The sequence below is a fragment of the Polypterus senegalus genome, chromosome 7 (assembly GCF_016835505.1).
Source record: "Polypterus senegalus isolate Bchr_013 chromosome 7, ASM1683550v1, whole genome shotgun sequence".
Classification (NCBI taxonomy): Eukaryota; Metazoa; Chordata; class Cladistia; order Polypteriformes; family Polypteridae; genus Polypterus; species Polypterus senegalus.
Window position 1 is genome coordinate 166,608,444 of NC_053160.1, and position 27,185 is coordinate 166,635,628.

Consider the following 27,185-nt stretch of genomic DNA (forward strand, 5'->3'; position numbering starts at 1 on the left):
ATAGTACGGAAACTTTTTGAACATCCCACGTAGAAAAGTACGTAGTTACATAGTACTACTGATATATCTGATTAACTGAAAGCATTGCAACTGAGGCACATGTCTTATGAAATGTCCTGCATATAGCCAGTTAACACAGCTAGTGTTATAATATAAGATACAGGATATTAAACCACAAGTTGGCTATATTGGCTGACAATGGTTTTTCCTTTAGAAAATATTAAGAATTTGATAATGGATTTACTTTCAATCACTTCATTATTCACAAATAAGGTCAAAGTTAAAAATGTTCACAATTCTTGTACTGTCTTGAAGCTTGTGTGCCTCAGTTGTCTGAATGTTTACTACCTGCTGCTATAAACTGCATATTAAACTATGGCATTTCAGCACTGTGAAACCCGTCATTTCATCATAGGTTGAAAATAAATGGACTTATCCAGGTAGCCATGAAAATCATTACAAAGCAACAAAAAAATTCTCTAAAAGCACTCTATGAACACTATGTATCTTCAGGCAAACCCAGAAAAATATATCATATCCAATACATGCTTTGCACTCCCAGTATCAGCTTTATCCATTAGAAAAACATTTTTGGGTCCTCTGATAGACACATACGGTAGATAGATACTTTATTAATCCCAAGGGGAAATTCACATAGTCCAGTAGCAGCATACTGATAAAAAAAAAAAAAACAGTATTAAATTAAAGAGAGATATAAATGCAGGGAAAACAGACATTAACTTTGTATAATGTTAATGTCTACCAGGGTGGAATTGAAGAGTCACATAATCTGGGGGAGGAACGATCTCCTCAGTCTGTAGATGATGCTGTTCAGTGGATGCAGTGGATTCTCCATGATTACAGGAGCCTGCTCAGCGCCCATCTCTCTGCCACGTATGTCAAACTGTCCAGCTCCGTGCCTACAATAGAGCCTGCCTTCCTCTACAGTTTGTCCAGGCATGAGGAGTCCGTCTTCTTTACGCTGCCTCCCCAGCACACCACTGCATAGAAGAGGGCACTCGCCACAACTGTCTGATAGAACATCTGCAGCATCTTACTGCAGATGTTGAAGAATACCAGTCTTCTAAGGATGTATAGTCAGCTCTGTTGCACAGAGCATCAGTATTGGCAGTCCAGTCCAATTTATCATCCAGCTGCACTCCCAGGTATTTATAGGTCTGTACCCTCTGCACACAGTCACCTCTGATAATCACGGGGTCCATGAGGGGCCTGGGTCTCCTAAAATCCACCACCAGCTCCTTGGTTTTGCTGGTGTTCAGGTGTAAGTGATTTGAGTTGCACCATTTAACAAAGTCCTTGATTAGGTTCTGTAACAAGAAGAGACTCGTGGCAGGGCAAGGTTTGGGGCAGCCACCCGTTTAAGCAATTGTTTCATGTAGTCAAGTTTACACGACAGAGTCCAAAACAGAACTGCCTCCCAGAGCAAAGACGGGAGGCTTTATAGGACGTTGGGCGGAAGTGACGTCGTCCTCGGGCCCGGGACCGGAAGTGATGTCGTCCTCGGGGCCGGAAGTGATGTGTCCCGCTTCGAGGTGGTGGCTCCTGGTGGGATTTCCCGGGAAAGACCTGTAGGGAACTTAGAAAGAGCATCAGTGTACCCCGCCTCCCCCTGGGCAGATGTAAAATCAGTCCTTTCTAAGCCCTTCAGCTGCATCCTATGCACACGTGTGTCACAGTTCCTATACTCCTCCTCCTGCCCACTCCTGATACAGCCCACCATAGTAGTGTCGTCAGTGATCGTTTGCACGTGGCAGGACTCTGAGTTGTATTGGAAGTCTGATGTATATAGGCAGAACAGGACCGGAGAAAGTACGGTCCCCTGCGGCGCTCCTGTGTTGCTGATCACAATGTCAGACCTGCAGTTCCCGAGACGCACATACTGAGGTCTGCCTGTAAGATAGTCCACGATCCATGCCACCATGTATAAATCTACTCCCATCTCTGTCAGCTTGTCCCTAAGGAGCAGAGGTTGGATGGTGTTGAAGGCGCTAGAGAAGTCCAGAAGTCCAGAAACATAATTCTTACAGTACCACTGCCTCTGTCCAAGTGGGGGAGGGATCAGTGTAACATATAGATGATGGCATCCTCCGCTCCCACCTTCTCCTGGTATGCGAACTGCAGAGGGTCGTTGGCGTGGCGGACCTGTGGTCTCAGGTGGTGAAGCAGCAACCGCTTCATGGTCTTCATCACATGTGACGTCAGAGTGACAGGCGGGAAGTAATTCAGCTCACTAGAACGTGATACCTTTGGGACTGATATGGCCTTGTGTACCAGTATCAATTAAAATGGGAAGTACAGACAAATGGAATGAAGGTTACGATATTTTAAGTTTAACGATGTGCTAAATGTTGATTATGTTTTAATTGCTTTAAATGTTCTTAATGTAATTTTATACTTATTTTATTTTTATGTTGTATGTCATGTTGATGAAATGAACACAATGTTTCAAAATCCATCTTAACAATGCGTAATAAAGTTATCATACATTATCTTAATTGCACTTTTGGTAAGTGGCCATAACGTTGAACCAGTGTCCCCGACTTTTCTTATCACAGCTTCTAAAAGTGAACACTGCTAAACTAAACTAGTAAAGGCATCCAGTGGGGTAAATTTACATTAAATAAAATGACATTCTTAAACCTCCTTAATCCAGTTAAGTGCCATGGATGTCTGCTGTCTCTCCCAGTAGCCCCGGGTGCAAGGCAGGAACCAACCCTGGGTGTGTGGCACCATTCCACAGCAGCAGTCAAATGTAGCAGTAGTGGTAGTATTGTCATGTATACAGAGTACAGTAAAATTCTTACTTGTTTGTCTAACCAATATCTAGAATTGTCAATTTCTAAAAGATCTGATCATATTCAAAAATGTATTACTAAGTAACTAAGTGTCATATAAACATGTAGTATGTACCAAATTGTAGAGTTACCATTAATTTTTTTTCATGGTTGCTGTATGATTTGTAGCAAATCGTCGTCAATGGTGATAGTCTACAAGGGATCTGGAACTAAACACAGAACTGATGTATGCCTTGTGACAAAAGGGACCCATTTGGGGCATTTGTATGATTTAAAAAAAACTATTGAGAATCCATTCACAAGTTGGTTTAGACTGTGTGTTCCTATGATACTTACTGAATAACACATATTTCAAAGTGTTCAGTCCTTTTACAATTACCCTGTAAATTGTCATCAAGCCCATGGTTAAACCTTTTGAGATTTTCACTCCCATATTTCATCTGGCATTTATAATTCTTACTTCCAGTAAGTTGCAAGCTGCTTACGTCACATTTCTTAAAGTTTCACATTTGACAGTTGTGACAACATCAATGTTGGACCAAGATACCCACTGCTTGGAGCCCACCAATTGTATAACTTTTCATGGGTACTGTGGAAAAAGGCAACAAATGATACGAGGGTTCATACTATTAAAGACAGCCAACTGAATCCTATCTCGGCAGCACTGGGTACAAGGAGAGAAACAGCTCTGGATGGGGCGCCTGGTCCACTCATGCATACAACTACAGAGGGCCAATTCAGAGTTGCCAATTAGCTGAATCTCCATGTCTTTAGGAATACAAAAGAGAAACTATAGTGTCTTATAGAAAACACAATTAGACAGTGGGAGAACAATCTCCACACAGATAACGACTAGGCATGTGATGCAAACACTGGAAAGTATACTGACTGGATGGTATCACTGTGCCCCCGCTATTAAAAATGCTAGATGCATTTATCTAGATCAGTGTTTTTTAATCTGTTGGGTCCTGGACATGTTTCTGATGGTTCATCACATGACTGTGTAGTAAAATTAGCCAAGTTTGTCTTAAATGTGAATACTATGATATACCATCCACTATTTAGCGTGCTGTTTATTGCAGAAGTATCTGAAACAATGCTATTGATGTTTCACAGAGAACTTTCATTTCCATGGTACTAAAAATAATGTTCCCCATGACATCAACCTGTGAACCAGTCAAACTAAGATGACTAACAGACAAATACATCAATAAGATAGCAAATTAGAGCAGGGAATGACAACATTTATTTATATAGCACATTTTCATACAAATAATGTAGCTCAATGTGACAAGCTTGTGAGATGAAGGGACTGCAGCGATTGAAATGAAAAGGACTGGTGAGGCAGTAACTAGTAACAGTTGTCAGAGATGCTGTCAGTATAGTGGGAGTATATATGGTACCATAGTTGTGTTTTATGCCAAGTTCAGTTTCGGTGGTCATGTACAACTGGTCGGTGCCTCACCTTGTGTTTGCTGTTATGCCATATATTGAATCTAATATCTGTAAACATACGTGTAATGTATTTTTACAGTGGTTTGATAAATTCAAATCATAAGATTTTGCGAAGGTTCTGATTGTTAGATCATTAAGAACAGCAGAAAATATCAAATGATTAGAACAGGATATAGAATGGACTTTATGATTCAGCACAATGTTAGTCATCAGTGTTAAACATTACAAACTAGACTGACATGTTTACAAAATTCTTTGTCAAAATTTATACTATTACTAGTAAAAAATACAAACAGTGCATACAATTTTAGTAATAATTTTGATATGTGACTCAACTTTTTGTGCTCAGGTTATTAAGCTGTTAAATGAAAAATGGTATATGCAGAACAATTACCAAACTTATTCAGAAGGATGTAATGTTAATGGTGGAAGTCATTTAAAAACCCTTATTTAACTCTTTTAATGCGGATGTCGATGTTTGTTGAAACGTAACCCTGAGGGCTTATATCAAGAAAAGTTGACATCCGGGGTAGAGGGTGAAAATCTGCTATTAACATTGACGAAACTTGCTGTTACGTCATAGGTACACTCTGGTTGTTAGGGATAATGTTAGACTCGTTGACTTGAAGTCTAATTCCTGCATGTGTGCGAGTAGCAGAGAGTAAGCAACATCTAGAATGGCACTGACATCTGCCAAGAGAGTGAAGCGAATGTGCAAAGCAAAATACTCTGTATTATTTATTTTTTGCATATTATTGCTGAATCAGAGTCTGACTTCTTGAGCTCCGATTTTGATGCCAAGTGATCTGGAGATTGAAAACAAAAGTCAGGTACCTGCATCAGATGATCACGCAGCTGCTGATGCACCTAAGGCAACGTTTACCTGGGAAGACTACACTGACACATACGAATTCTGATTTTAATGCAAGCAATCTGGAAATTGAAAACGAAAGACCAGGTACCTGCATCAGCTGATCAGGCCCCATCTTAGCATAGTGCTGGACATGTTCATGTAGATGACGCGCCTATGGTAACATTCTCCTGGGAGGATTACACCAACCGAGATCCATGGGAGGCAAGCTGGCTACTGGACTTCAAATGATGCAATGTGCTAGTGATACACTATGGATTACCAGCTACCTGACAACTTCAAGCCGTATTTTATAAGAAAGTGCCTTTCAGCTTCTTAGTATTTAGACAAATGGGTATGTAATACGTATATGAATTTACGTGCTATTGATGCTCATGGAGCAAAAAGCAGAGTGACATTTGTCATAAATAAGTATTTAATGTTGATGTATGTGTGAAACCATTGCTTTATGTGCTTTTCAGAAAACCGTTTTTTGGAAAAAGATTCAGCCCTGAGACTAAAGGAAAATAAATAATTAGCCCTAACATAGTTAAAAATAATTATTTTATTTATGACAAGGTAAATAACAGCATTATTTATTTTTTCTGACTACTTCTTTCATATCCAGCACCATGAGTTAAGGCATTAAAAACTATCAAAAAATCATCTTATCCTTGCACTGCACTCCTCCTCTTATAAAGAAGTATTAATTTCTCATAGTTTTACTAAATCTTACCAAGCTTTAGCTCTGTCAGTGATATACCTCAGAAATCTATTTCCTGTTCTGAATGAGAAATGTTTTATTAACAATATGTTTGTGGTCCACTTTTCTCTTTTAGTACCATTCATGTGAGAAATATTCTTGTTTGGAAACAAAAACTTTTTAATTTGTCAATTATATTATTTGTCTATGTATGGCTCCGCTCTCATTATGGTAATAATACACTTCTTGGGTCCCAGTTTGGGGCAGATATACTATGAAACTAATTAAGGTTAATCCCTTAGAGGCACCAGAAGTGACTTTTAATCCACATTGCTTAAAAAGTTTAAGAATCCCTGACTCAAAGATTACAATAAATTAGTATTTCTCTAAAACTGTATTTTATAGGCAAACTTCAAACATGACAGATAGATGATTAATGTAGGATTCAGTCAACAGTTTTAGCTTGAGACTTCACCACTGATTTAAAATTACAAAAAAAAAGTTTGAAGAGTATTTTAATAAATGTAAACTCCAGTTAGCTGCAGGCCCTTCACATTTGTCAACTAACAACAGTACAGGAATCTTTTCATCACTTGAGCTGGAATCTGCTGTTTATGAAGGCAACTTCAGCCAGCTCATACAGTAAAAAAAGTATCAAAAATGTTTTTAAAAAGGTTTTACGTACACTACTTGGTTCTTATTGCTTTGAAAACTTCCTAATATGTAGAAAAATAAAGTGAAATATTTAATGTATGGTAGACTATCTAGCATGACACAACAGATTGGTAAGAAAACCTGGACTTTGCCTGTGTTACTAGACATAAGCAAGAAGAGTCCTTTTAAAATAATGATTTACTGGTATTTCACAAATCTTATCTATTTGTGGTTCTTCATATATCTTAATAAACAAAGGTTCTTTCTGCAACCTTCATGTTGACCGGCTCTATGCCATTACCCTGAAGAACCACTCGGGCAACTTTAAGACTGGAATTAATTGCTGTTACTGATATTTCTGAAAATAACTGTTAAAAACTCTGAAATAGACAATTATAACACTTTCACATGTGATTAGAATTTTTTAAAATGTTCTAAATTTAAAACTCGCTTACTAAGTCTCCCAGAGGACCTTCACGTTACATCCTGCATACATTTGCTTGCTTGATACAGTCAGCCTGATCCATGATCTGAGAATGAGCGATTGTGCGAAAGAAAAGCGACACTTCTCCAGGCTGAGCATCTGAACTTACCTGTGATTTCGCGGTAATACGAATCCCAATTTGAAAATGACCATTCGTGAGCAAACAGGTACACACCCAAGTAAGACATAAAGTTCTTCAGGCGCAACTTAAAATCCATCTTGTCCGTGAGCAGGGTGAGGACAGTGGGCACGTAGGAGGGGGGTGCGGGCATCTGTCCACACAATATCTCTATGCTGTTTCCCCGGAACGAGTAGATAAAGGGAATCCCAAGTTTATCTGCCACTAATTCCCCGCACGGGATTAGTGGGTCTGACAGAAGAACGTCGAAGTGCGAGTGTCGCAGTCTGTCCAGCAGCTCCTCGTTGCGGAGCACTCCGTCACACATCTGTTTATTGAGCTCCGCGGTTTTAGTAATAAACTCCCGCATCTTCAAAATAAATTGCAATGAAGAAGGCGATTCGTTCAAGAAGAAATGCAACGCGTCATTTAATAGTTTGAGACTGTATTCCAGTGAAAATGGAACCTCGAAGATCTCCGCCTTGAAGCGGCCGGTGTCGTTAAAGTGTGGCGACGCCGAACAGTGCAGCAGGGTGACATCGTGACCCCTGCTGTCCAGCGCCTCTAAAATGACTTTCATACTGATCCAGTGGCTGTACTCCGTGGGCCACACCAGTATGTTTCCAGACAGGGCGGGCTCGGTCACGAATAACTGTAGCAAAAGAAAGGATAAGATTCGCACGGCAGGCCCCATTGCTAAAGCTTCCCTTGTAGTTAACACAGTACTTCCGTTTTACGACCGGAGTGTCAGGTTGTCCCAATCGACTGTTTTGTTCTACTTACTCTGGTAACCTTTGTACGAGTTCACTGTGTGAAACGTCAAAGAGAACGGCGGCGCACACCGTGTAGGTCAGTACTGTAGTAACTGACAAAAATACTCATTCAAATTACATTGACTTTCAGCACATCTTGTCTGATGTATTTTTGGCTTAATATGATTAAAAAATACGAAATCTGTGTTTTAACATAACCTGGTTTGTACTTGATCGTATTCAGTTTGAAGATTACAGTCAGATCAAATTAATGTTGACTGACTACAAAATCCTGCATCGCCCCAAAATTGTGCAGATTAACTTAAATCAAGGGTAATCAACGTCTTCATGGAGGGCTGCAATGGCTGGATTTTTAATTTAGCTCAGTTATCTAATTAGAAAACAATACTTGCCAATAACAGATCTTATTTAATATCATTACTTGTTATTGTTTTAACTCTGCAATGTAAGGTATATTTTAAATGGTAGATTTTTTTCTTTTCTAATGATATCATTCTAATGATTTGAAGTCTAAAACAATGAATAATTTTCACTTCTTCAGTACCTGACTAAATGAAACACAGCACGACAAATACACACAGGTGTAAATGGAAACAAGCTAGATGGAGAGCTGCTGGTTCCTTGGTTGTTTGCACCTAATTACTACTAAAGAATATTTAAAAATAGTGAATGCAGCTGTTTAAGACTAAAATAAGCAATTAAGGGTACAAATTCTTAACAAGCGAGACAACCAAAATGAAATGGGGAAAAATGTCACTTAGGCAATGACAGCTTCATCAGTAATAAATGATTTCTCATGAAGCAAATCGGTTTGATCAAAAATATGCAGCCGTTGAGGACCAACGTTGGCTACCCCACCACCCCCCCCAATTTAAAGGGTCTGAGTCTTAAATAACAAATCAATTAAATTAACTAGCAGCAAAGATTGGTTATTAATTAAGAAACTGTTTACAATGAAGACCCGGAGCCATTGTAGTCCTCTGTGCTTGGAGTTGGGCCCCCCCTGTCTTAAGTGATGATTCCAGAGTGGCCCAGTCTGAATCTTGGGATGTGTGTTAGCTGACCCCATAATAGACTGGTGCCTGTCCAGGTCTGATTGCTGCCTTCTGCCAAAATTGCATTGCTGTTGATTTGAGAAAGTTACTTAGTACAGCTGTAAGTACTGAAAAATGCTATTAGATTTTATATTTTAAGTAAAACCTCTCCAGTGGATTATCTAAAGAGATAATAAGTTTGCATTTTTTATGCACATTTGTGACCCATTTGCAGTACATTTCTGGAGGATGGATGTAAACTTGTTAATCAATGATTTAATATAATTCCACCTCTTACTGTAAAATAGTACTATTAAAAGAGTAGTGCTGTTCTGATTCCCATTATTCCTAATCTGTTATTCATTTTTCTTTATTGATTCAATTGTTTTATGTGTTTACGTTTTTTGTTATTCACTTTAGAGTCAACTTAGCTTTCATGTTGGTGTTTATATAGCTTGATACCTGAAACAACCTATGTTTTATATCAATGTGAGTCTGAGTGTCTGGGCTTGCGAGTGTCCTGGATAAAAACCAAGATCCAGGGCTTTAATGACCTCTTGGGCACAGCCATCAGCAGTGTGTCTGTTTGCGGAGAGAATGTCAACCTTGTTGAGTGGTTTACTTATCTTGGCAGTGACATTCATATCTCTTGTGACTCTTCCTAAAAAGTCAGTAGAGTGATTGGGAGAGCATGGGGGGTCATGTGGTTGCTGGAAAGGGGTGTGTGGCGCTCCCAATATCTATGTAAAAGGACAAAGGTCCAAGTCTTTAGTGTCCTGGTGCTTCCTGTCTTGCTATATGGTTGCGAGACATGAACGTTATCCAGTGACCTGAGACGAAGCCTGGACTCCTTTGGTACTGTGTCTCTCCGGAAAATACTTTGGTACCGTTGGTTTGACTTTGTGTCGAATGAGTGGTTGCTCATGGAGTCCCGAATGAGGCACATTACCTGCATTGTGAGGGAGCATCAGTTACGGCACTATGGCTATGTGGCACATTACCCCGTGGGTGATTCAGCTCGTAAGATCCTCATTGTTGGGGACTCGATTGGCTGGACCAGGCCAAGGGGTCACCCGCATAACACCTGGCTGCAGCAGATAGAGGGTCATTTCCGGAGAGTGGGGCTGGACCGTGTGTTTGCCTGGAGTGGTTGCCAACCGGGATCCCGAGTTGTTTCATCGTGTAGTGGGTGCAGCAATGCACTGTATCAGTGCATGCTCCCCAACTTGACTTGTTACTTCTATTATATGGTGTGTTTGATTGTACAAGTTGTACTGTGATGTGTACTAAGCTGTTTCCTATCCCAGTGGCAAATGGGGCATTGAAAAGGAGAAGTCAATCACAGGGTTCACCAAAATACACTGAGCCAAAAAAGAACTGTTAATTTACATGTGTTTGGTACTTCTCTTTACAAAAGTATATTTTATGTGCTTCTGTAAGGCAATGATACAAAATATTTTGATTCAAGATTCCACGAGGATTTTTAAGGCCACAATCTGTGATTCTTAAATAAAAGCTGTTTTTTAAATTGATACAGTTAACAATTTTGTATAGACCAGAGTGCAAAAAATAAAAGCTTCCTAAGTAAGCAGAAATCCCATGTTATGCAATAAACAGTATAGTTTCGTTCTCCCTTTACTATTATGGAGCATATCAACTATCCTATAAAGCCTTATGACGGACGTCAAGTGTCAGAGCCTTTAGAATTTTCCATGCTGTCAAAGGTGGCACGTGTAACCTGATTGATTACTGGGCCCAAGCACTGCCCACAAATATGATGCGGACACATCTACATATACTTTGTACATTATATATGTATATATATTTTATATATATATATATATTTTTAATCTTTCGATGCAACAAGACTTTTTAGGAGATGAGACGTGACTTATTGGAAATAATTTTTTCAGGTCCTGCAAGGCGAGAATATTGCCATGATATTTTTAAAAGTCACACCCTCCTAGCAACCATTTTCAAACAAGACCACAGTACTCTCACCTCTCAGTCTTGTGAATGCTTTTGTCAGACACACTTCCTGCACTCTTAGCTCATATAAATTTTAACGTTTTCCTCCTTTCCTTCCTTTTAAGTCCCCAATCAAAAAGAACGTATTATTTCCAAATCTTATTGAAGAATTTTATCATGAAGGGTTATCAACAGAAAAAATTAGTATATGGTCAATCCTAGCACTGAGAAGAGATGAAGTCAAATGAATTTACTCCAAAAATGTCAATCGGTAACATGGAAAAATGGTTAAATTCGTATCCATAGATGACTATGCTGAAACAGTTGGTGGTGATCATGCAGAAGATGAAAACAACAACTTACAATATCACGAAGAATATCTACAACCGTTAACACCGTCCGGTCTTCCACCGCACGAATTACTGTAGAAAGAAGGATGTATCTAAGAAAGGTAATGTAGTACATCTCCCACAGATAACATTAAGACACCAAAGGAAATCTTGATATGCCATTTGTATTAAAACTTTAACAGTTTCCCAACATTCGAAAAAGTTGTTTTATTTAATAGAGTGAAAGAAACGAAATGCAATCAAAGGCAGTTATACGTCACGTGGATGCAAATTTAACACTTCACATGAAAATTTAAAACTGTTTAAATTATATATCCACATCCCCATATACGAGCGGCATAACCACAAAGAGGCTAGCTCACAGCGCTGGCCAGGGGGTTGGCAAGCGAAGCAAACAGGGGGCAAAGCCCACTAGTATGCATATATATATATGCCTTCAGAACTGCAATAATTGTTTGTGGCATATATTCAACAGGTGCTGAAAACATTTCTCAGGGACTTGGTCCATATTGACACGATAACATCATGCAGTTACTGCAGATATGTTGGCTGCACATTCACAATGTGAATCTCATGTTCCACCACATCCCAAAGGTGATCTGTTGGATTGAGATCTGGTGACTGTGGAGGCCATTTGAGTACAATGAACTCATTGTCATGTTCAAGAAACCAGTCTGAGATGATCTGGAATTTGTGAAATGGATGCATTATCCTGCTGGAACTATACTGTATATCAGAAGATGGGTACACTGAAGTCATAAAAGGATGGACATGGTCAGCAGTGGCATTTAAACGATGATCAGTTGCCACTAAGGGGCCCAAAGTGTGCCAAGAAATTATCCCCCCACACCATTAAACCACCACCAGCAGCCTGACCATTTGAAACAAGGCAGGATGGATCCATGCTTTCATGTTGTTGATGCCAAACTCTGACCCTACCATGCAAATGTTATAGCAGAAATCGAGGCTCATCAGACCAGGCAACATTTTTTCAATCTTCTGTTGTCTAATTTTGTTGAGCCCATGCAAGTTGTAGCCTCAGTTGCCTATTCTTAGCTGGCTTAGCATTGTGTTGTGCATTCAGGCATGCTCTTCTGCATACTATGGTAGTAACAAGTGGTTACTTGTGTTAATGTTGCCTATCACATCGAACCAATGTGGCCATTCTCCTCTAACCTCTGAACAAGGCATTGTTGTCCAGAGAGCCACCACTCAGTGGATATTTTCCCTTTTTCAGACCATTCTCCGTAACTCCTAGAGATGGTTGTTACGGAAAATCCCAGTAAATCAACAGTTTTTGAAATATTCAAACATGAATGGCATCAACAACCATGCTATGCTCAAAGTTGCTTAAATCACCTTCTTCCCCATTCTGAAGCTAGGTTTGAACTTCAGCAGGTGGTTTTTACAATGTCTCCAGGCCTAACTGCATTGAGATACTGCCATGTGATTGGCTAATTACATATTTGCACTAACAAGCAGTTGAACAGGTGTACCTAAAAAAGTGGCCAGTGTGTATGTATGTATGTATGTATGTATATACAGGGAGTGCAGAATTATTAGGCAAGTTGTATTTTTGAGGATTAATTTTAATATGGAACAAACACAGTGCTATCAGTCAATCCAAAATGTTAATAAACCTGAAACCTGAATGTTTCACAACGGAAATGTGAGTGTGAACATCATCAGGGGAATACATATGTGCGCACAATTATTAGGCAACTATTAGTGTGCAGATTTATTATGCAACTAATGGAAAAATGAAAAATTTCCCATCTCACTTGTTTATTTTCATCTGTTACAGTGAGAATAATAAACAAACACCTCAAAATTTTCAAATAAACATCTCTGACATTTCAAAAAAAATAAATCAATCAATCAATGACCAATATAGCCACCCTTCTTTCCAATAACAGTCATAAGCCTTTCCATTCATGGAGTCTGTCAGTTTCTTGATCTGTTGACGATCAGCTTTTTGTGGAGCAGTGACTACAGCCTCCCAGACACTCTTCAGAGAGGTGTATTGTTTTTCTCCCCCGTAAATCTAGCGTTTAAGAAGTGCCCACAAGTTCTCGATAGGGTTTAGGTCAGATGAGGAAGGGGGGCCATGTCATTATTCCTTCATCTTTAAGGCCTTTACTGGCTGGCCACGCAGTGGAGAACTTCGATGCAAGTGATGGAGCATTGGCCTGCATAAAAATCATGGTCTTTTTCCTGTATCACTGTTTGAAGAAAGTGTCTTCGAAAAACTGGCAGTAGGTTTGGGAGTTGATTTTGAGTTCATCTTCAATGCAAAAGGTCCAACTAGCTCATCTTTAAAAATACCAGCTCATACCAGTACCCCACCTCCACGTTGGAGTGGAGCTCTGTGCCATTACTGATCCACAGGTCCATCCATCTGGTCCATCAAGAGTCACTCTCATCTCATTGGTCCATAAAACCTTTGAAAAAAATCTGTCTTCAGATATTTCTTGGCCCAGTTTTGACATTTCAACTTATGTTTCTTGTTCAGTGGTGGTTGGGTTTCAGCCCTCCTTACCTTGGCCATGTCTTTGAGCACTGAACACCTTGTACTTCTGGGCACTCCAGGTAGGTTGCACCTCTGGAATATGAAAGTACTGGAGGATATTGGGTTCCTGGTAGCTTCACGTTTGATTCTTCTCAAATCTTTGGCAGCTAATTTGCGTCTTTTGTTCTCAACACGTTTCTTGCGACCCTGTTGACTATTTGCAACAAAATGTTTGATGGTTCTGTGATCACACACCAATATCTTAGCAATTCCAAAAGTGCTGCATCCCTCTGAAAGACTTTTTACAATTTTTGACTTTTCAGAGTCAGTTAAATCTCTTTTTTGGCCCATTTTGCCTGAGGAAAACTAGCTGCCTAATAATTCTGCACACCTTGATATAGGGTGTTGATCTCCTTAGGCCACACCCTCCCTCATTACACAAATACACATCACCTGACGTGCTTAAATCCAATAAGCATTCAAGTTAATACAGCTTGGAGTTGGAATATACGCATTAAAAATGATGATATGGTCAAAATACTCACTTGCCTAATAATTGTGCACATAGTGTATATATACACTGCTCACAAAAATTAAAGGAACACTTTAAAGAAACACATTAGATACATCAGATCTCAATATGAAGTTGGATATCTATACAAATAACGACAGGGCAATGTCTTAGGAACAAAAGGATGCCAAGTCTTTTAATGGAAATAAAAGTTTTCTGCCTACAGAGGGCTCAATTGTGTAGACACCCTAAAATCAGAGTGAAATGAAGATGTGGCAGGCTAGTCCATTTTTTCAAAAACTTAATTTCTGCTACTTGAAATGCTTTTCAGTATCTTGTGTGGCCCCCACGAGTTTGTATGCATGCTTGACAACGTCGGGGCATGCTCCTAATGAGACGACGGATAGTGTCTTGTGGCATTTCCTCCCAGATCGGTATAAGGGCATCCCTGAGCTGTTGTACAGTCTGAGGAGCAACCTGGCGGTGCCTAATGGACTGAAACATAATGTCCCACAGATGTTCTATTGGGTTTAAGTCAGGGGATCGTGAAGGCCATTCAATTGTTTCAATTCCTTCATCCTCCAGGTACTGCCTGCATACTCTTGCCACATGAGGCCGGGCATTGTTGTGCATTAGGAGGAAACCAGGACCTACTGCACCAGTGTAGGGTCTGACAATGGGTCCAAGGATTTCATCCTGATACCTAATGGCAGTCAAGATGCCGTTGTCTAGCCTGTAGAGGTCTGTGAGTCGCTCCATGGATATCCCTCCAAGATCATCACTGACCCACCACCAAACCAGTCATGCTAAACGATGTTACAGGCAGCATAATATTCTCCACGGCTTCTCCTGACCCTTTCACGTCTTTCACATATACTCAGGGTGAACCTGCTCTCATCTGTAAAAAGCACAGGACGCCAGTGGTGGACCTGCCAATTCTGGTATTCTATGGCAAATGCCAATTGAGCTCCCCAGTGCTGTGCAGTGAGCACAGGGCGCAGTAGACATTTGGGCCCTCAGGCAACCCTCATGAAGTCTTTTTCTGATTGTTTGGTCATTTTGTAGGGCTCTGGCAGTGCTCATCCTGTTCCTCCTTGCCCAAAGGAGCAGATACTGCTCCTGCTGATGGGTTATGGACCTTCTATGGCCCTCTCCAGCTCTCCTAGAGTAACTGCTTGTCTCCTAGAATCTCCTCCATGCCCTTGAGACTGTGCAGGGAGACACAGCAAACCTTCTGGCAATGACACGTATTGATGTGCCATCCTGGAGAAGTTGGACTACCTGTGAAACCTCTGTAGGGTCCAGGTATCGCCTCATGCTACCAGTAGTGACACTGACTGTAGCCAAATGCAAAACTAGCGAAGAAACAGTCATAAAAGATGAGGAGGGAAAAAATGTCAATGGCCTCCACCTGTTAAACCATTCCTGTTTTGGCGGTCATCTCATTGTTGCCCCTCTAGTGCATCTGTTGTTAATTTCATTAACACCATAGCAGCTGAAACTGATTAACAACCCCCTCTGCTACTTAACCGACCAGATTAATATCCCATAAGTTTCATTGACTTTATGCTATACTCTGATTAAAAAGTGTTCCTTTAATTCTTTTGAGCAGTATATATATCTCCAGAATTGACTATCTAACTGACTGACTGACTCACTCATTCATCAAAAAAACTACTATTTATTGTTTAGGTAAAATGCTAAAATTTGGCAGGATTACACATCTATGCCAGCAGCTACCTGCTAAGAAACAGCATTTTACTATATCAATATTAATGGATAAAAAAATACACCCCTACAATAGGAAAAAATACTCCAAAATCTCAAAAATGCTTTGACTGAAATTTGGTCACATTATAGAAAAAAGAAAACTGCCCTAAATATATTTTATTTTTCAGTAAATGTTTTATTTGGGGCGGCATGGTGGCGCAGTGGGTAGCGCTGCTGCCTCGCAGTTAGGAGACCCGGGTTCGCTTCCCAGGTCCTCCCTGCGTGGAGTTTGCATGTTTTCCCCGTGTCTGCATGGGTTTCCTCCGGGTGCTCCGGTTTCCTCCCACAGTCCAAAGGCATGCAGGTTAGGTGGATTGGCATTTCTAAATTGTCCCTAGTATGTGCTTGGTGTGGAGGTGTGTGTGCCCTGTGGTGGGCTGGCGCCCTGCCCGGGGTTTGGCTGGGATTGGCTCCAGCAGACCCTCGTAACCCTTTAGTTAGGATACAGCAGGTTGGATAATGGATGGATATTTTATTTGTCAGTATTTATTAATAATATTGTTAAATTATATGTTCTGTGTGGCACTGACAGGAGGCTTTATGCAAACTACTGACAACAGCACTAGCCTATAGGCTGGACATACAAACCGGATTCCAAAAAAGTTGGGACACTAAACAAATTGTGAATAAAAAATGAATGCAATGATGTGGAGATGGCAAATGTCAATATTTTATTTGTAATAGAACGTAGATGACAGATCAAACGTTTAATCCGAGTAAATGTATCATTTTAAAGGAAAAATATGTTGATTCAAAATTTCACGGTGTCAACAAATCCCAAAAAGTTGGGACAAGTAGCAATAAGAGGCTGGAAAAAGTAAATTTGAGCATAACGAAGAGCTGGAAGACCAATAAACACTAATTAGGTCAATTGGCAACATGATTGGTATAAAAAGAGCTTCTCAGAGTGGCAGTGTCTCTCAGAAGCCAAGATGGGTAGAGGATCACCAATTCCCACAATGTTGCGCAGAAAGATAGTGGAGCAATATCAGAAAGGTGTTACCCAGCGAAAAATTGCAAAGACTTTGCATCTATCATCATCAACTGTGCATAACATCATCCGAAGATTCAGAGAATCTGGAACAATCTCTGTGCGTAAGGGTCAAGGCCGTAAAACCATACTGGATGCCCGTGATCTCCGGGCCCTTAAACGACACTGCACCACAAACAGGAATGCTACTGTAAAGGAAATCACAGAATGGGCTCAGGAATACTTCCAGAAACCATTGTCAGTGAACACAATCCACCGTGCCATCCGCCGTTGCCAGCTGAAACTCTACAGTGCAAAGAAGAAGCCATTTCTAAGCAAGATCCACAAGCTCAGGCGTTGTCACTGGGCCAGGGATCATTTAAAATGGAGTGTGGCAAAATGGAAGACTGTTCTGTGGTCAGGCAGTCACGATTCAAAGTTCTTTTTGGAAATCTAGGACGCCATGTCATCCGGACCAAAGAGGACAAGAACAACCCAAGTTGTTATCAGCGCTCAGTTCAGAAGCCTGCATCTCTGATGGTATGGGGTTGCATGAGTGCGTGTGGCATGGGCAGCTTGCATGTCTGGAAAGGCACCATCAATGCAGAAAAATATATTCAGGTTCTAGAACAACATATGCTCCCATCCAGACGTCATCTCTTTCAGGGAAGACCCTGCATTTTTCAACAAGATAATGCCAGACCACATTCTGCATCAATCACAACATCATGGCTGCGTAGGAGAAGGTACTGAAATGGCCAGTCTGCAGTCCAGATCTTTCACCTATAGAGAACATTTGGCGCATCATAAAGAGGAAGGTGCGACAAAGAAGGCCCAAGACGATTGAACAGTTAGAGGCCTGTATTAGACAAGAATGGGAGAGCATTCCTATTTCTAAACTTGAGAAACTGGTCTCCTCGGTCCCCAGACGTCTGTTGAGTGTTGTAAGAAGAAGGGGAGATGCCACACAGTGGTGGAAATGGTCTTGTCCCAACTTTTTTGGGATTTGTTGACACCATGAAATTCTGAATCAACATATTTTTCCCTTAAAATGATACATTTTCTCAGTTTAAACTTTTGTTCCGTGATTTATGTTCTATTCTGAATAAAATATTAGAAGTTGGCACCTCCACATCATTGCATTCAGTTTTTATTCACGATTTGTATAGTGTCCCAACTTTTTTGGAATCCGGTTTGTACGATTGAAGATGCATCCACTATGAACTACTCCATTGTAATACACATTTGCATCTATGGACTAACTGGAGACCTCCAGCCCACCCTCTGAAATCATCTACATTTATGTATGTGTCTGCTTACTTTGAATAGGGATGCCCCACCCACCTCTCTCCACTGCTCTCCAACGTTTTTTACATATACATATACTTTCGTATCTGTGGACTTCCTCCATGTGAAGCTCAAGAGAAAACAACCCCAAACGTAAAAACATCGTTCACTACATAAGCTGTCAAACATGCAGCCCCGTAAATATCATTGCTGTTTGTAATAAGTTAAAGTAAAACACTTTTCAGTGTTAGAACTTTATTGTCTACCTATGGCAAAAATAAATAAATAATAATACAAGTTTGGACATTCAACTGATGAAAAACACAAAAAAGAAAAACTTGAGTGAATGACAAAACCAAGTGAAAATCATAAACATCTAATAATGACAGTATATACTCAAATTGCACATTATTCTTACTGATTACCCGTTTCAGTTCAAAACGGTACACTTTCCTATAAAATTTAGTTTTTCACCCATTATCAAAAAAAGCAGAAATGTTTTAATCCTGTGTAATTATATCACATGTTTGAGTAAGCAGTTCCAGCGACCTAATATTATTATTATTACTTATTATCTGACTGCTGTTTTTATCCAAGGTGACTTACAACATTTGACATATAATTGGTTACATTTCTTTTGTTTGTCCAATTGGATCACAAGCAGGTGCCTTGCTCATGGTCACAAAGCACAAAAATCCTACAAATAAAGTATATTCGAGGGATGTTCAAAAAGTTTTTTTAACTCTATTTATTAAGAATTTCAAAAACAAATAACATCACTTTTGTACATAGTCACCTTCGTCTGTGATGTAATTTTCCCAGCGTTGTACCAACTTTTTAATGCCCAATTACTACTCCTCCTGCCTTCACCATTTCCAACAAAAATATAAAAGAACGGAAACTTTGTTAGCATCCCTCGCAGAAAAGTACGTAGTTACATAGTACTACTGATATCTGATAAATTCAAAGCAGTGCAACTGAGGCACACTGTCTTATAAAATGTCCTGCATATAGCTGGTTAACACAGCTAGTCTTATAAAATAAGATACAGGATATTAAATCACAAGTTGGCTATATTGGCTGACAATGTGACCCTGTGTTAGGATATAGAGGGTTGGATAATGGATGGATGGTTTTTCCTTTAGAATATATTAAGAATTTGATCTTGGATTTACTTTCATTCGCTTCATTATTCACAAATAAGGTCAAAGTTAAAAATGTTCACAATCCTTGTACTGTCTTGAAGCTTGTGTGCCTCAGTTGTCTGAATGTTTACTACCTGCTGCTATAAACTGCATATTAGACTATGGCATTTCAGCGTTGTGAAACCCGGCATTTCATCATAGGTTGAAAATAAATGGACTTATCCAGGTAGCCATGAAAATCATTACAAAACAACAAAACAATTCTCTAAAAGCACTCTATGAACAAGCTATCTTTAGGGAAAACCCAGAAACATATCTCATATCCTATACATGCTTTGCACTCCCAGTATCGGCTTCATCCATTAGGAAAACATTTTTGGGTCCTCTTATATGGTCTTGTGTACCAGTATCAATTAAAATGGGAAGTACAGAGAACTGAATGAAGGTTACGATCTTTTAAGTTTAACGATGAGTTAAATGTTGATTACGTTTTAATGGCTTTAAACGTTCTTAATGTAATTTTATACTTATTTTATTTTTATGTTGTATGTCATGTTGATGAAATAAACACAATGTTTCAAAACCCATCTTAACAATGGGTAATAAAGTTATCTTACATTATCTTCATTGCACTTTTGGTAAGTGGCCATAAAGTTGAACCAGTGTCCCCGACTTTTCTTATCACAGCTTCTAAAAGTGAACACTGCTAAAATAAACTAGTAAAGGCATCCAGTGGGGTACATTTTGCATTAAATAAAATGAAATTCTCAAACCTCCTTAATCCAGTTAAGTGCCATGGATGCCTGGTGTCTCTCCCAGTAGCCTCAGGCACAAGGCAGGAACCAACCCTGGGTGTGTGGCACCATTCCACAGCAGCAGTCAATCATGCACAGTAACAATGTACATATTGGCAAATGTAGCAGTAGTGGTAGTATTGTCATGTATACAGAGTACAGTGAAATTCTTACTTGTTTGTCTAACCAATATCTAGAATTGTCAATTTCTAAAAGATCTGAGCATATTCAAAAATGTACTACTAAGTAACTAAGTTTCATATAAACATGTAGTATGCACCACATTGTAGAGTTACCGTTAATTTTTTTCATGGTTGTTATATGATTTGTAGCAAATCATCGTCAATGGTGATAAGCTACAAGGGATCTGCGACAAAACACAGAACTGATGTATGCCTTGTGACAAAAGGGACCCATTTGGGGCATGTGTATGATCAAAAAAAAAAAAAACTCTTGAGAATCCATTCACAATTTGGTTTAGACTATGTGTTCCTATGATACTTACTGAATAATACATATTGTGTATAGTGTTCAGTCCTTTTAGAATTACCCTGTAAATTCTCATCAAACCCATGGTTAAACCTTTTCAGATTTTCACTCCCATATTTCATCTGGCATTTATAATTCTTACTTCCAGTAAATTGCAAGCTGCTTACATCACATTTCTTAAAGTTTCACATTTGACAGTTGTGACAACATCAATGTTTGACCAAGATACCCACTGCTTGGAGCCCACCAATTGTATAACCTTTCATGGGTACTGTGGAAAAAGGCAACACAACGATACAAGGGTTCATACTATTAAAGACCGCAACCTCAAACCTGATAAAATCAATTCGGAGCTTTAGGCAACTGAAGACAATCTCGGCAGCACTGGATACAAGGCAAGAAACAGCTCTGGATGGGGCGCCTGGTCCACTCATGCGTACGCCTACAGAGGGCCAATTCAGAGTTGCCAATTAGCTGAATCTCCATGTCTTTAGGAATACAAAAGAGAAACTATAGTGCCTTATAGAAAACACACTTAGACAGTGGGAGAACAATCTCCACACAGATAATGACTAGGCATGTGATGCAAACGCTGGAAAGTATACTGACTGGATTGTATCACTATGCCCCCGCTATTAAAAATGCTAGATGCATTATCTAGATCAGTGTTTTTTAATCTGTTGGGTCATGGACATGTTTCTGATGGTTCATCACATGACTGTGTAGTAAAATTAGCCAAGTTTGTCTTAAATGTGAATACTATGATATACCATCCACTATTAAGCGTGATGTTTATTGCAGTAGTATCTGAAACAATGCTATTGATGTTTCACAGAGAACATTCATTTCCATGGTACTAAAAATAATGTTCCCCATGACATCAACCTGTGAACCAGTCAAACTAAGATGACTAACAGACAAATACATCAATAAGATAGCAAAACAGAGCAGGGAATGGCAGACAAGCTTGTGAGATGAAGGGACTGCAGCGACTGAAATATTGAAATGAAAAGGACTGGTGAAGCAGTAACTAGTAACAGTTGTCAGAGATGCTGCCAGTATAGTGGGAGTATATATGGTACCATAGTTGTGTTTTATGCCAAGTTCAGTTTCGGAGGTCATGTACAACTGGTCGGTGCCTCACCTTGTGTTTGCTGTTATGCCATATATTGAATCTAATATCTGTAAACATACAGTGGAAACTCGGGTCACGACTGTAATTCATTCCAAAACTCTGGTTGTGACTCGATTTGGTCGTGACCCGAAGTAATTTCCCCCACAGGACTGTATGTAAATACAATTAATCCTTTCCGGACCATACGAACTGTATGTAAATATATTTTTTTAAATATTTTTAAGAACAAAAATAGTTAATTATACCATAGAATGCACAGTGTAATACTAAACTAAATGTAAAAACATTGAAAACCTTGAACAGAGAAAACTAACAAGAGTTCACGCTATAGCCTTACAAACCGCCCTCTGTAAACACTTTTTTAATGAGTTTTAAGCACAGGGAAAAAAATGAACATTTGAAAAATCCGTAATTTATACAAAAACTAACCATAAACAACCAAGAAAACTAACCTTACATGAGTTGAGTTCTGGCATGAAGGAAGTGAGGAGAAACTGGGCAGAGAGGAGATTACAGTTTTGAGGTAAAGTCTGTGATGATGTGGGATCGCTGCATGCTCCCATCTCGCTTCCGGGAGCCCTTAAACCTGTCACCGTTGGTAATGTTACCGATGAGCACGACAGTCAGACACTACAATGCAGCAATCAGATGGTGCAAAAAGTGCCAAGTGCTTTTATTAAAATCAACAAAACAACAATCAAAAACAAAGTACAAATTAAATAAAGTGCAGTGCTTTCAGAGTCCTTCAATAAATAAATGATCCCATAAAAACAGAAGTGAAGTGGAGGTTAAAATCCAATAGAAAAAAGTCTTCATTAAATACAACGAGATTAAAACAAGGCTCGAATCTGTCTCTTTAAAAACAAGCCCGGTGCATTCTTTAACTGCCTTCTCGCGTGCTCTCTCTCTCTCTCTCTCTCTTCACAGGGAGAGACTGAACACGTGTGGAAATCATCGGCGCGTACGAACCGGAAGGGAAACTGGCTTGTTCGTCACCCGAGTGTGTGGTCGTGAACAGATGCAAAAGTTTGCCGAACTTTTTGGTCGTAACCCGATTTGTACGTGTTCTGAGACGTTCGTGACCCGAGGTTTTAAAGTGGTTTGATAAATTCTAATATGATTGTGTGAAATTTCTGTTTGTTAGATCATTGAGAACAGCAGAAAACATCAAAAGATTAGGGCAGGATGTAGAATGGACTTTGGGATTCAACACAATGTCAGTCATCAGTGTTAAACATTTCAAACTACACTGACATGTTTACAAAATTCTTTGTCAAAATTTATACTATCACTAGTAAAAAAAATACAAAAAGTGCATACATTTTTAGTAATGATTTTGATAGGGTGAAAATCAGCTATTAACATTGACGAAACCTGCCGTTACGTCATAGGTACACTCTGGTTGTTCGGGACAATGTTTGACTCGTCGACTTGAAGTCTAATTTCTGCATGTGTGTGAGTAGCAGAGAGTAAGCAACATCTACAATGGCACTGACATCTTGCAAGAGAGTGAAGCGAATGTGCAAAGCAAAATACTCTATTATTTATTTATTTATTTATTTTGTGCATATTATTACTGAATCAGACTCGGACTTCTTGAACTCTGATTTTGATGCCAAGTGATCTGGAGATTGAAAACAAAAGTCAGGACCTGCATCAGATGATCACGCAGCTGATGCACCTAAGGCAACGTTCACCTGGGAAGACTACACAGACACATACAAACTCTGATTTTAATGCAAGCAATCTGGAAATTGAAAACGAAAGACAGGAACCTGGATCAGTTGATCAGTCCCCATCTTATCATAGTGCTGGACATGTTCGTGTAGCTGACGCGCCTATGGTAACATTCTCCTGGGAGGATTACACCAACAGAGATCCATGGGAGGCAAGCTGGCTACTGGACTTCAAATGATGCAGTGTGCTAGTGATACACTATGGATTACCAGCTACCTGACTACTTCAAGCGTTTTTTGTTTTTTTTAAGAAAAGTGCCTTTCAGCTTCTTAGTATTTAGACAAATGGGTATGTAATAAGTATATGAATTGACGTGCTTTTGATGCTCATGGAGCAAAAAGCAGAGTGACATCCGTCATAAATAAGTATTTAATATTGATGTATGCGTGAAACCATTGCTTTGTGTGCTTTTCAGAAAACAGTTTTTTGGAAAAAGATTCAGCCCTGGGACTAAAGGAAAATAAATTATTAGCACTAACATAGTTAAAAATATACTAATTTTATTTAAGACAAGGTAAATAACGTTATTATTTAATTTTTAACTACTTCTTTCATATCCAGCACCATGAGTCAAGGCATTAATAACTATCAAAAAATCATCTTATCCTTGCACTGCACTCCTCCTCTTATAAAGAAGTTTTAATTTCTCATAGTTTTACTAAATCTTACTAAGCTTTAGCTCTGTCAGTGATATACCTCAGAAATCTATTTCCTGTTCTGTATGAGAAATATTTTATTAACAATATGTTTGTGGTCCACTTTTCTCTTTTAGTAAAATTCATGTGAGAAATATTCTTGTTTGGAAACAAAAACTTATTAATTTGTCAATTATATTATTTGTCTATGTATGGCTCCGCTCTCATTATGGTAATAATACACTTCTTGGATCCCAGTTTGGGGTAGATATACTATGAAACTAATTAAGCTTAATCCCTTAGGGGCACCAGAAGTGACTTTTAATCCACGTTGCTTAAAAAGTTTAAGAATCCTTGACCCAAAAATTACAATAAATTAGTATTTCTCTAAAACTGCATTTTATATGCAAACTTCAAACATGACACATACATGTAGCTGATCAATGTGGGATACAGTCAACAGTTTTAGCTTGAGACTTCACCACTGATTTAAAATTACAAAAAAAAAAGTTTGAAGAGTATTTTAATAAATGTAAACTCCAGTTAGCCGCAGGCCCTTCACATTTGTCAACTAACAATAGTACAGGAATCTTTTCATCACTTGAGCTGGAATCTGCTGTTTATGAAGGCAACTTCAGCTAGCTCATACAGTAAAAAGGTATCAAAAAAGCTTTTACGTACACTACTAATACACGTACACTGTTAAAAATGTTTATTAAATGGCATTTTTATGTTTATTGGGTTTGGTCTCTCATTGAGTTATTGTTTGGCAGCACATCATTGCATTCTTTGAAGTGTTTTCTGCATATATACTTGGTTCTTTGTGCTTTGAAGCAAACTTCCTGATATGTTGAAAAACAAACTAATAATCTTTAATGTATGGTAGGCTAAATGGCAGGACAGTAACAGAGAATTAAGAAAACTGAAAGCCGAATTAAGAAAGCCTGTGTTACTGGATGAATGCAAGAAGCATCCGTCCATCCATTATCCAACCCGCTATATCCTAACACAGGGGCACTGGGGTCTGCTGGAACAAATCCCAGCCAACACAGGGCGCAAGGCAGGAAACAAACCCCGGGCAGGGCGCCAGCCCACCACAGAAGAAGCATCCTTTTAAAATCACAATTTATTGATATTTTACAAATCTGTTATAAATAAACAAAGGTTCTTTTTGGAACCTTCATATGGATGGGCCTTTTGGAGTCCAGACTTGGTTCCCCTATGACATTGCTCTGAAGAACCAGTGGGTCACTTGTATTTTTAACAGTTGAACTGCATTGTTATTACTGATATTTTTGAAAATTACTAACAGTTAAAAAATATGAAATGGACACGCCTGTGATAACAAACTCTTTGATGATGCGATTAGAATGTTTTTAAAGTGCACCAAATTGCACACTCACATACTAAATCTCCCAAAGGACCTTCATGTTACACCATTTACTTGATTGATACAGTGAGCCTGATCCATGTTTTGAGAATGAGCGACTGTGCGAAAGAAAAGTGGCACCACATCAGGCTGAACATTTGATCTTACCTGTGATTTCGTGGTAATACGCATCCCAATTTGAAAATGACCACTCTTTAAAATACACGTACAGACTCAAGTAAGACATGAAGTTTATCAGGCGCATCTGAAAATCCATGGTGTCTGTGTACAGCCCGGGGATACTGGGCACGTAGGACGGGGGAGCCGGCAACTGTCCGCATAGTTTTTCTAATCCGAAGGAGACCCGAATCGTGTAGATAAAGGGAATCCCAAGTTTATCTGCCACTAATTCTCCGCACGGGATTATTGGGTCCGAGAGAAGAACGTCGAAGTGCGACTGACGCAGTCTGTCCAGCAGCTCCTCGTTGCGGAGCACTCCGTCACACATCTGCTTATTGAGCTCCGCGGTTTTCGTAATAAACTCCCGTATCTTCAAAATAAATTGCAATGAAGACAGCGAAGGCGATTCGTTCATGAATATATGCAACCCGTCATTTACTAGGTTAAGACTTGATTCCAGTGAATAGGAAACCTCGAAAATCTCTGCCTTGAAGCGGCCGGTGTCGTTAAAGTGAGGCGACGCCGAACAGTGAAGCAGTGTGACACTGTGACCCCTGCTGTCCAGCGCCTCCAAAAGGACTTTCATATTAAGCCAGTGGCTGTGTTCTGTGGGCCACACCAGCACATTTCCAGCCAGGACGGGCTCGGTCACGAACAACTGTAGAAAAAAAAAAGAAACGATTCGCACGGCAGGCCCCATTGCTAAAGCGTCCTTGTAGTTAACTCAGTACTTCCGTTTTACAACCGGAGTGTCAGGTTGGGCCAATCGACTGCTTGTTCTTACTCTGGTAACCTTTGTATTGTGTGAAACATCAAAGGGAACGGTGGCGGACAACTTACAGGTCAGTACTGTAGTAAATGATAAAAATACTATTAAAATTACATTGCTTTTGAACAGATATTGTCCCACATAATTTGTGTTTTTGGCTTAATATGATACATATAACCTGGTTTGTACTTGTTCTTATTAAATTTTAAGATTATAGACACACCAGCACATTTCCAGCCAGATTATGAACAACTTTAACAAAAGAAAGGATAAGATTGGCGCAGCAGGTTTCATTTTCAAAGCTTCTCCTGTCGTTTATGTTTAGGCTGGGCGATCATGTGATCTATACTTTTTTATCAATTCTCAGTGACAACCTCTGTACGAGCACATTTGGGTGTAATGTCAAAGGGAAAGGAGGCGGACACCTGTAGTAACTGGTAAAATACTAATTAAAGCTCTTTTCAACACACACCCCTAGAGTGTGTATGTATTCTAGCTTAATATAACTCCAGAATTATTAAATCTATGGTTAAAGGTATAACTCCAGAATTATTAAATCTATGGTTAAATGCAACCTGGTATGCAGTTTTTCTTATTAAATCTGAAGATTACAGACAGATCAAAATAATGCCCACTGGGTACGAATCTTGTGCCCAGTCATTGTCTATGTGGAGTATGCA

At 39.4% G+C, this 27,185-nt stretch overlaps 1 protein-coding gene across 3 annotated transcripts in view; it reads right to left on the reverse strand.

Moving 5' to 3' along the window:
• The window catches only part of LOC120532975 (UDP-glucuronosyltransferase 2A1-like), a 133,647-nt gene that overhangs the window by 103,686 nt on the left and 2,776 nt on the right, over positions 1-27,185 (reverse strand). The window contains exon 1 of one of the 3 annotated variants that reach the window (XM_039759531.1): positions 25,725-26,451. The exons of 1 other annotated variant lie outside the window; for it this stretch is intronic. In XM_039759531.1, coding sequence (XP_039615465.1) covers positions 25,725-26,436 — 712 coding nt within the window. In that variant the 5' untranslated portion in view covers positions 26,437-26,451. Of the gene's footprint in view, positions 1-7,071; positions 7,814-25,724; positions 26,452-27,185 lie in introns of those variants that run through there. One more of the 3 variants, XM_039759532.1, reaches the window with a different exon arrangement.